This window comes from Sceloporus occidentalis, unplaced genomic scaffold (assembly GCF_023333645.1).
Source record: "Sceloporus occidentalis isolate IW3139 unplaced genomic scaffold, rSceOcc1.0.p SCAF_68, whole genome shotgun sequence".
NCBI classification, from domain to species: domain Eukaryota; kingdom Metazoa; phylum Chordata; class Lepidosauria; order Squamata; family Phrynosomatidae; genus Sceloporus; species Sceloporus occidentalis.
Genome location: NW_028317048.1, coordinates 2,575,468 through 2,587,326, shown reverse-complemented (window position 1 = coordinate 2,587,326; position 11,859 = coordinate 2,575,468). Strand labels below are relative to the sequence as shown.

Here is an 11,859-nt window from a genome sequence, read left to right as displayed (position 1 = left end):
CTAGATTTATTCTAGGGATGAACTAAAATGAAAATTCTGGACCAAAACATTCAGGGTTCACTTAGCCAAAACCGAAAATGACCCCCACCTTTAAAAATAATAATAAAAACTCACATGTTTAATAAAAGTAGGTAACACACAATTGGACAAAATTAGCAATATGACTTGGCATGATAGGAGTGTGATTGCTAACAGCAATCACACTCCTATCATACCCAGGCAACCAGTAAATGCTGGTACCTAGGCATGATGGGACTGTGCTCTCTGTGATTGCTGTTAGCAATCACACTCCTATCATGCCAAGTCAGCCAGTACATGCTGGTACAGGGTGGCTGTAAGTGATGTGCAGACCCCATACTGCTGGCAGCATCAATACACAAGGGGGGCAGCTAGCCAGGTTTCAGCATGTACTGGCTGACTTGGCATGATAGGAGTGTGATTGCTAACAGCAATCACAGTCCCATCATGCCTAGGTTCCAGCACTTACACATCCATCCAGTAAATGCTGGAACCTAGGCATTATGGGACTGTGATTGCTGTTAGCAATCACACTCCTATCATGCCAAGTCAGCCAGTACATGCTGGTACAGGGTGGCTGTAAGTGCAGACCCCATACTGCTGGCAGCATCACTACACAAGGGGGGCAGCTGGCCAGGTTTCCGCATGTACTGGCTGACTTGGCATGATAGGAGTGTGATTGCTAACAGCAATCACAGTCCCATCATGCCTAGGTTCCAGCACTTACACATCCATGCTATCACACACACACACTCATTTATTCATATAATCATTCATTCACAAATTCATTCCCTCAATCACACACACTCATTCAAACACCCTCCCCACCCCCTTACCTGCACTGCAGCTCCTCGATGCCGCTCACAGACTTCAGCAGGGGGCGCGGCCTCCCTCTGCCTTCTCTGCTAAAGCACAGAGGAAGTAGGATGTCACGTGAACTCCGCTTCCTCTGTGCAGTCCAGAAGACCCTCCCACAAGTAAGTAGCAGGGCTTGAGCTGCGGCTCGTGTAAGATCGGTTGCCCTGGCTGCCGATCTTACGCGGGCCGCACCTCGAGGTCTCGCGGGCCGCATTTGGCCCGCGGGCCGCATGTTGGACGCCCCTGCTATAGAGGCTCACAGGAAATACCTCTGGGTTTTGATACTCAACAGTCTTATCATGGGACACACGTCTGTGAAAGAAGGATCCTGTAACTTTAATGTAGCCCAAGCTGTTGGCGATTAATGGAATGATGATACATCTGATCGATAGAAACATGTTCAGGTAATACAAGAGCTTCTTGCCCTGGAGATGGCTGGTCTTGAGTCGCCAGCCAAGATTTAAGATGGCTTGGACTGCTTTACTCTTCATGAACCCAAATCAACCTAATCTTCCCTTAGCCAAGAATCCATGTTAGGAGAGAGACTCAGGAAGAGCAAATGGAGGTGTCGCTGCACATAGTTAAAAGGGACATTTAATGCACTTTAATGCATATGATGGTGGTCCTTTTACATTTTTATGTAGTTCCTCCTTGCAACTGTATATATAATTAGTGCAGGTTTGGCGAGCCCTCTCGAGGGAACTAATGATCACGTGCAGAAAGTATTCCCATTAATTTTAGTGATTCAAAACATTAATAAAATATGCCATTCCATCTGTTCCCTCTCCTCCCTACTTGTCCCTGTTCAGTTACTTAGAACTCACCACACCTCCTTTCAGACATTTATGCAAACATGAATTATTCAGAGGGTGGGTGTGGCTAAACACCACTCCCCTGACCTCCAGAAAGAGAAGAGTGACCCAGATACCCGGGGACGCTACACTTCAACCTGAGACTCCGGGTTAACCTGGAGAATTCCCAGGTTTACTAGTAATAATAAAAAGCTACATGTTGATCTCTTACCATCATTGAGTTCAGAAGCAGAGGGCAGGAGAAATATGGTAGGCTTGACCAGTCCAGATAAAGCTATAAGCATATACTGTATGTAATACTACTATCACCCACTGTACAGCGCTACGGAATTTGATGGCGCTATATAAAACAATAAATAATAATAATACTATTACACTGAAGCCATATTAATATCTTACCAAAGTTATTTCTCAGTGATGGATTTCCATTTAAGAAAACTGCTGTGGGCAGTTTTATTGTTTAGCACCTTAAAACTGCAGAGGGTACGTCATACGCTTGTGCTGGCACTGGGCCCAGATACACTAAGAAAAAGTCTGCTAATTTTGTCTGCAATGCATTAACGAGAAGACAAACTGACGTCATTAGGCCTCCTACGGAAAAAGTAGCTCCAAATTTAGAAATAGAAACTGCTTCATGATTTCAAATATAATATAAGATTTAAATATTATAAAAATATTATAAATATCAGTACCAGTCCCCAAAGGCTAAATAACAGTATCCATCGTTGACGCAGCTCAGTACGCAGCATTTGTCATAATCAACCAGGAGATCACCAATCTACTGTTCTGGGGTGTTTACATTCAAACATTTAGGGTCTATCCACTAAAGGTGGAGATGTCTAGAGAGTTTCCAGGAGAGTTGTGTTTCAGTTTCTTGATCTCACTATTCATTATGAAGCTACAACCCCAATGAGCTTCTGCTACAGGAACAGCTTGGCTTGCCCTGTATGATGATAACCAAATCAGTGATCATCCATTGAATTATGCATTATATATGGTTAGTTTAGTCCTTCTTGCAGTAGGAACTTGCCAGTGCTGACTCTTCATAATAAATACTGTGAGTAGAAGCCAACACTCTCTCACCAACAATATCTTTAAAGTGATTAAACCCCATTGTCCAGACCAGGGTCATACCTTCCATGGGCAAGAGGGGCAGCTGCTCCAGGTAAAAGTGGAAGATAATAAACTATTTCTAGTAGCAAGACAAGTACCTACAGACCAAGGGAAGGCTGGCACCATTCAGTATGGGGAACAAACCCAGTCAAACTATCAATTGTGACATTATTGCTGCCTAGAGCCTCTGCTACTGTAGATACCCTGGAGGCTACATGCAGAACTGCAAGGGAGGTCAAGAAAAACTTTTAAAGCAGTTGATGGGGCAATTGTTCCTCCCCTTCCCTTGCCAGGTCTTGGGTATAATTTAGAGCCCATATGGAGGGTATTTTGTGAAAACATCAGAAATGTATTGGTTTGCAGAATTGCCCAAATTACATTGATTGAATAGAGACACAGAGCATCTGATTGAATAAAGACACAGAGCTTCTCCGTTGGAGGGGTTGGTGACCCAGAATGTGGCAAGAACTAAGACAGAATACGACCCGACTTAACCTCTTAAAACAGATTCACATGCATGTGTGGAAAGATCCAATGAAGGAGGGTACCCTTTACGCTGGTTATTGCTTCCCTCTGACTCTCGCTCCTCCTGCCTCGAGTCAAACCAGGCATCTGGCTTAATCCTAATCCGAATCACTGATCATATGCTGGTTTGAGCAAAATTCTGGAACTCTTAGTTACAGCATAGCATACGTCTTATTCCCTGTCAGCACATTAGCATATATGTATACACACTAGATACCAAACTGCAGCATACTAATAGTACTAGCTAGTGCTACAATAAAACACATTCTAAAGCTAATCTAGATTGCCCTCGAGAAAAATCAAAGATTAAAGCTTTAGGTTTCAGGCAAAAGTTTGGTGAAAGCACTCTCTCTATCTCACATAATGTTTGAAGGGAAGTATCTAATTATGGGAGGCTGTACTGTGCATGCTAAAAACTACGTTAAGTGGTGACTATTACATGATACGGACACAAGTGTTAGTTCTTAATGGCTGCCATATTGGTGGAGTTTCAAAGTTACATTATTTAGAGATGGTATCAATTATTTAGTGAGCGATTGGAGCTTTGCCAAGTTTTGATCTGCTTTGTACTAACACTTCGGTGTTTTTCAGATGTCTCACCATTTGCCAGGAAATGACATTGTTTAATGTTTGCTTAATACACCATCAAATTCAGAGGAAATACACCAGTGTATAGCACGTGAAAAAATAAAGCCAGCCATTCTTGATCTACACTAAAACCAAAGTAAATTGTACGGATAGGTAGTTTGCAACAATCTCAAAGCGGTCTACATATAAAAGAAACCATATGCACCAGCAGTAGATGTCCTACAAAACTATCTGACGCAAAACTTGAGGCATCAAGTAAAACAAGAACTACACTTTTCGTGTAGTTTATATTTATTGGAAATCCCCACGAAGATGTTTGTGTCCTGTCGGTGACAAATAAGCTTCTGGATGTCCTGTGAGTGTTTGGCATTGAGTTATGTGTCTGAAGACTAGAAGAGATAACCTAGACATGCTCTATTCTAGCTTCCTTTGTATTAAATACTTTTGCAGAGATTTTTTAAATTTGGGTAAAGAGAGGCAACAAATCTTCTTTGAATAAAAATATAAAAAGGTGGATCATTTAGTGAATGGTCCAAAAATATTGGAATAAAGTATTTTTGTTATTTACAAAAATAAAAGTACTTATAGGGATGTAACAACATGGTGGTACAAGAGGTCATAATCTAAAACTATATGGTCAGAGGCTTAGATGAAATGTATTGAAGTTTTACTTTATTATTAATACATAAACTGAAGATCCACCCATTACAAGTGGTAGAGACTGATACGGTAAGGAAATGTAAACATGCATGGCACAGAATATAACTCGAGACGAAGAAATGATAATATCAGGAAATATGGGATGACTAGATGGGCAGTATGGTTCCTATCTGCCGTCAAATTGTATGTTTCTAAATAATCAGATTAGGTCTATATATGGATGTTGATGCTTTATTATCAGAGAGGCTCTGACTAGAAAATAGAAAGGAGGCACAAAAACATACTCCACTTGTGCAAAAGAATGATCTGAAGACACATATAAATTCATTCAATAGAAAAGCCTTACGGTTACTCACAAAAAAACATCTTGTGTCTCTTGTGCAGTGTAGAAAACTCCAGATCCCTCTTGGATCTCTTTCCCTCTCTCTCTCTCTCTCTTATATATATCTCTCTCTCTCTCTCTCTCTCTCTCTCTCTCTCTCTCTCTCTCTCTCTATATATATATATATATATACACACACGTGTGTGTTTGTGTGCCACATGTTTTTTGCACACCCCTGGTACTTCTAGAGTTAAGTCATTTCATCCTGCAGCCAGGTCTTCACAATAACTTCTAAAAGAACTGTATTTGAATAAAACTTGGCAGGTTAGATATCATTCTTCTTCCAACTTTCCATTCAGCCCAGTGAGATCCAAAAACATGAATAAGCAGAAAACAAAAATACTTTTATAACACACACATATGGATTGTGAAAAAAAATGATTGTATGAAATGAAAAGCAAAAAGAAGGCTGTAGGCATGAATATTTTAGTCACCCAGTATTCTTTGACTTATAATGGATGTTGCAGTCTTGCAAGTACTAATGTCCTTCAACATTAGCAAAATCCATTACATTGCAGGGCCCGGCCCCAAGATTGAGCCTTGAAAGCCAAACATAACATATTCTGTAATGGAATTATTCTGTATTATGTGTTTAATGAAGAATAGATGCCCTGAAGCTTGTTGGAGCCATTGAAATAATACTTATCATGAATCTGCCTAATCACTATTTTAGAGAGAAAACTGTACATCCGGGATAGTAATAGAACTCTTTATAATAAATATATGAGAAACAAAGCTGGTAAAGCATTGCATCAGGAGAAAGCAAACTGTCTCATAATAGACCTTCTTGTTGTAATTCAGACCAAGTAGGAAAATAATGAACTCATTGAGGATTATGATTTTATTTAACCTCTTATGTACATTTTATTTTACACTTTACCATAGTATTTTGGAATAATACAGCATTATACATGCATTATTCTAGACATCATATTCTGCTAGATCTCTTAGCTTCTCAACCAACATATACTGTGGCTGCCATTGTATGCCCTACCAGCTACTGTGTGTCCTCAGTCTATAAACAAAATAGTTATGCAGGTACATTTTTTCATACTAAGATATTATTTTCAATTAATAATAATATGTGGACATGTCCATCAAAACAGAAATAAACAGAAATGAAAATTACAAAGTGCTGAGTAAATTGCTACCCCTGTGACTGTTAAACCATGAACCAAAAATAATAATAACAAAACACAAACCACACACATCAATAAAAAAATGATAACAGAATCAACCAAAATCTCTCACAGTTCAGTGAACCATTGTACTGGAGACACAACAGATCATGTATATTGGTGGGATCCTTTGGAAGTAGATGGTATCTCCAGAATACACCCACTACTTATTTAATGGTGGTCCAGTGGAGTAATAATCTGTCCCTCTTCACCCGCAAGCAGAAACATAGAATTTGATGACAGATAAGACACATTTGATCCATCCAGTCTACCCATTATTCCTGATGAAGAAAGCTTTATCGGTCCATGGGATTGTCTTAGAAACAGATAGCTTTATGCCTACCCCATGCATTATAAAAGTACAACCCCAGTGAGCTTCTGCTACCGCAAGTGCTTGTCTGGCCCTGCATAACATAGTCAAATCACCAACTTTTCCAAAATCTCATCAACCATTAAAATATGCATTATGCAGGGCCAGCTCAATCCTTGCTAGAGAAACAAGCTTGAGTAGGCCAATCATAATGAATAGTAAAGTGAGAGATGTAAAGCCACAACTCCTAACAACTTCCCCTTTACCGAATAAACCCATTGTGTACCAGCTCTCAGGACACCACTGCAAGTGACCATTCTACAGAGGTCTCTACCAGAGAGGCTTCCTTTTGTGTGCCAACTGCAAGCAGCCTGTTGTCCCTTCCAGGGTCCTATGAGTTACACCATAGGCTTGCACACAAAGTAGGGTGAGGAAAGAAAAAGAATTGTAAGGAAAAAGAGCAACTAGTCAAACACCATACAGTATGTTAACATACACTCGAAGAAAAGCAAAACAAAAAACAATGGGTCATTTTTTGACCACAATTAAGTTTTAAAACATAAAAAAGTCAATAGAAGTAAAAAACTGTTTTGTATTAAGCACATTAAAAATAAAATACACCTAACATATTTTACCTCACTGGGCTTCTTCAGAGGCAAGTGTTACAGTAATAACCATAAGAAAGAAATGGAAAGTGAGAGAAGAAGAGGTACTGGCTAGACTTGGGCACCAGGGGGCTCTTTGTGTTCGTCTTCCTGCTCGTCTTCGGGGGGGAAAAAATATTCGTATTCCGCGAATATTCGCCTGTTCCTGTCTTCTCTTCGGGCGAATATTCGTGGACATTCCCGGTTAAGGGGTTAATACGGGGTTAACGCAGCTCTGGCGCCAGGAGTTTAAATGTACGTATGAGCAACTCTATTGGTCGTCAGCAGGGGCTCGTCTGCCATTGACTTTATTGGTCGCTCGTACGGATATTTAACTAATTGAACAGGGAGGGAGACCAGTGGGATGTGCCGGGTAAGTTGCAGCATTGGGGTTTTAAAACCGGAAAAGCAGCCCTGGAAACATTGGAGACCAGCCCCATATAGTTTATCTCGCGGTCGAGCTCTTATACCCACACGCACCCCTTATACATACCCGAGTCACACTATTTGCCATACAAATAACTATAAAACATTGTTTTTATCACATTATTTATATTAAAATACCAGAAAGCGAAAGTGTTGAAAGGCCCTAATAAATTAAATACATTAGACATAATGGCATCAAAACATTTGCTACTGCAAACATTTTTAGATGAAAAAGTTCCATTTTATTCAGTGGAACAAAACAGTGATCACATTATTCTTCACGATATTCTTGTAAGAAAGTTTTGGCTATTAACACCACCACAACTCTTCTAGCACTGCATCATCCAATGAATACCTCTTCCCAGATACATTAATATGAATTTTTTTTAAAAGCACACAGTTCATGGTGCAAAGTGGTCTGCCGTATGTTTATGTAAAAGGCCCTCTCTTAAGAGGGAAGGACTGTGAAAGCAACGGGAATAATGAAATCAGTTCTTACAACTACTTTGGGTTTCACTCTGAAGATCCCAACCACCATTCAAGTTTCTGGCATATCATGGGGCACTCTGCCTCCAGTAAAGCCTTATGCCCTCCATATAACACCCCCGAGTTACCACTGCTTCTGACTCCCTGGTGAATGCCAGCGTTCATGAAATTAAAGCGGCCGGCATACACGCACCGTGCTGCCCAATGCCCGTGCCTCAGCTCTTCGCCCCATCCCTTTTAAGACGTGGGACGAAGTGCTGAGGCAGGGCCATTGGGCGGTGCGTGCACGCTGGCCGTTTTAATTTCATTAGCGCTGGCATTCACCAGAGAGTCAGAAGCAGTGGGAAGTTATGGTTGATGGGGTGTTTAGGGTTAATTTAGGGGCAGTTATGGTTGATGGGGTGTTTAGCGTTAATTTAGGGGCAGTTATGGTTAATGGGGTGTTTAGGGTTAATTTACGGGCAGTTTTGGTTAATGGCAGGGCCGGCCCAAGGCAAAATGCCGCCTGGGGCGAATTTTAAAATGCCGCCCCCCCTTATCTACCCTTCCTCTCCCTCTGTCCCTGCCGCCCCCCCCCTTATCTACCCTTCCTCCCCCTCCAGGTGCGGCAGGATTTCCGGCGCTCAGCATTACAAGCCGGCACCGAGACCGAACAGGGAGACTCGCCGCAGGACTGCTGAAAGGTAAGTACAAGGGGGGGCGGCAGGAACGGAGGAAGGGTAGATAAGGGGGGGGGCGTCCCTGCCGCCCCCCCCCCTTATCTACCCTTCCTCCGTCCCTGCCGCCCCCCCTTGTACTTACCTTTCAGCAGTCCTGCGGCGAGTCTCCCTGTTCGGTCTCGGTGCCGGCTTGTAATGCTGAGCGCCGGAAATCTTCCGGCACTCAGCATTACAAGCCGGCACCGAGACCGAACAGGAAGACTCGCCGCAGAGGAGAGAGAGAGAGAGGGGCGCCGAGCGGGTACTGACAGCTTGGTAAGTGAAAACCACTCGGCGCCCCTTTCTCTCTCTTTCGCTAAAAAATAAATTTAAAAAAATTAAATAAATAAAAAGGGCTTGGGGCGGCAAAGTGCCGCCCCTTCACAAGTGCCGCCTGGAGCGGTTGCCCCACTCGGCTCCATTGTCGGGCCGGCCCTGGTTAATGGGGTGTTTAGGGTTAATTTATGAATTATTTATTTAATTTTGAATGCTTTTTGAAAGATTCGAATCTTTGAACGACTCTCTGAATCTATGAGTCATCTCTGTAAATTAATGAGCTGTAACCTGATCCCAGAGTCTGTGTTTGAGTGCTCTACAGATGACTCACTCTAGGATCAGGTTACAACTTCACAGACTGAACTGTTACAAATGAATCGTTCAGTCTACTGAACCGATTCATCCGGATCACTGAAAAGAATCGGATCAAAAGAACGATTCGTTGATGATCCGGACATCACTTGAGGAGGGCAGTGGGTGGGCAGGGCCCGCGGTGACAGGGGCCGGGATTTAACAGTGTGGAGGGAGCGCAGAAGTTGGAAGAGGAGCAGGAGAAGGTCGCCTACAGGAGGATCGCCTGGTGGCCCCTGCTTGGCAGGCCCGGCTGGGTGTGCAGCTCTACATGGCAGGAGGGGGTAACAGCACAGCCAGGGCAGCTGTCCTGTGGTGAGTCAGGCCCGGTCTGTGTGTCACACGTGTTGGAGACACAGAGATTAATGCTTTCGATGTGAGAGTAGAGTCATAGGCATCTAATGGGTTAAATCTCATTGAGCTTATTTTAAGGGAGCTGGGTTATTGTTTTCTTATTCGCCCATACTGTTGTTACACCGCATTTTCCATCACAGGCGTATGCGGCTGGGAGTAGTGTGATTTGCAGTTCATTACACAGGGACAGTAGATTATTTTGTGAGGGTCTAGTATACAATATGATAGATTAACACTTTGTATGCCAGGGGTATGCAGATAAGATCTGATTGGTGCCCAAATGACATCTCCTGTGATTGACGTGTTCCTGGGGAGGCAGAAATCAGTGAGGTTACAATGCTGGGTGACAAATGAGTAACAAAGGTAAATCCATGATTCACTTTCTCTGAAGCTGGCGTTGAGTTTGCTTTGGTAAGTAAGAGATACATTTGGCCAAAGAGCTGGGGTCCAGGGACACTGCAAATGCGTAAAGAGATTTGGATGAATCCCTTAAATGTTCAGTTAAAGGTAATCCTCGGCTGCCATGTGCCTTAAAGTGCATGCGATGGTTGGAGTGTCCTTTGTTGTTTTCATGCTGTGTTCTACAGACCACCAGTGCTCCCTGCCACCTGTAAATATGATCCTTGAGTACAAGTCCCTGTAATGTAAAATCAGGTTGAAGCAAATGCCATACACTGGTCTCTTGAGTGTAATTTTCTGACCTCTCTGTGTTTGTCTTTCCTCCAGAAAATGATGGAGATGCTAGAGGAAGAATTAACCTGTCCTGTCTGCCACGGCATTTTTGAAGATCCTTGTATTTTACCCTGTTCACACAGTTTCTGCAAAAAATGTTTGCAAGGGATCCTAGGAGACAGTAACAGGAATACACTCTGGAGGCCGATGCATTTCAAGTGTCCAACCTGCCGTAAGGACACGTCTATAATGGGTGGTAATGGGCACCAAGTGAACTACTTGCTGAAAGGAATTGTTGAGAAATACAACAAAACAAAGGTTGTGCAGAAGATGCCAGTTTGTAATGTGCACACTGAACAACCTCTCAATATTTTTTGTTCTACTGATTTGAAGCTGATCTGCGGGTTTTGTGCAACTCGTGAACACAGCGGTCACATGCTTACTTCTATTGATGATGCTTACCACCAAGAGAAGAGTTCTTTTCAGACTCTTTTTCGGGGATTTGAGAGCAGTCACCATTGCCATGCACATTCCCACTTGGATTCTTTGGAAACAAGCAAAAGTGACGCTCTCCATTCGTTGACAATGCAGTCGGAGAACGTGAATGCTTATTTTGAAAAGTTACAACAGGTGCTAGAGCAGAAAAAGAATGAGGTCCTCTCAGACTTTGAGACTATGAAGCTTGCAGTGATGCAGGCTTATGATCCAGTGATCAACAAACTCAATACTGTACTCAATGAGCAAAAAAATGCATGGGTCATTGCGGAAAGTATGAAGGACATCACCGATCCTCTCCAGTTCCTGCAACAGATGCACAAATTTAGGGAAAAGGTCCAGTTAATCAACGAAGTGCATTTGCCATCTGCCTCTGATGTGACAGCCAGCCCTATGAAGAATTTTGATACCAAACTGTGGGATACCATTCAGCTTAAGGACGTGGATAAATTAGGTTTGCCACAGAAACCTCCCACAAGTAAATACAGATTCCAGCTGACCATTCCATTCACCTTTGGGGCCATTGCAAGAGGTGTCTTGTTCGTTCTTTTAATGAGCGCTCTCTATTTCTTTATACCATATATTGCAAAGAGTAACAGCTTCCATAGATGTCTCGAACTTACAAATTGTCAGCTGTCACACATCACAGACATGGCTACAAAAGTGATATATGACGTCGGTGAGACTTGCCAGAGCTTTGCCTACTCATGCCTGAAATACATTGGCAAATTGAAGCTGTAATTTCTGTATAGTTAAGTGTTTTTAAGAATAAACATGACCTGACCGTATGGGTCAGTGAAAAAATGATTGTCTCATTTATGTATCATCCGATATCATTGTCGTTGTTGGTATGCAGTTATGTGACAATATCGGTGGCTCTTTCATGTAGTCTGTGACCTGTGGGAAAAAGCCCTTGTACACCAAATTGATTAATAAGGTTTCATGTTATTAGCAATGGTACTTTTTTAAAGGAACGGTGTTACCAAAAAGTGTATGTATGTATGTATGTATGT

At 42.3% G+C, this 11,859-nt stretch overlaps 1 protein-coding gene across 1 annotated transcript; it reads left to right on the top strand.

Moving 5' to 3' along the window:
- Positions 1-10,408: 10,408 nt before the first annotated feature.
- LOC149286504 (tripartite motif containing 13-like) lies at positions 10,409-11,587 on the top strand. The gene has a single exon (XM_089493925.1). It carries the CDS (start codon positions 10,409-10,411, stop codon positions 11,585-11,587), a length of 1,179 nt encoding a protein of 392 aa, XP_089350051.1.
- Positions 11,588-11,859: the final 272 nt, after the last annotated feature.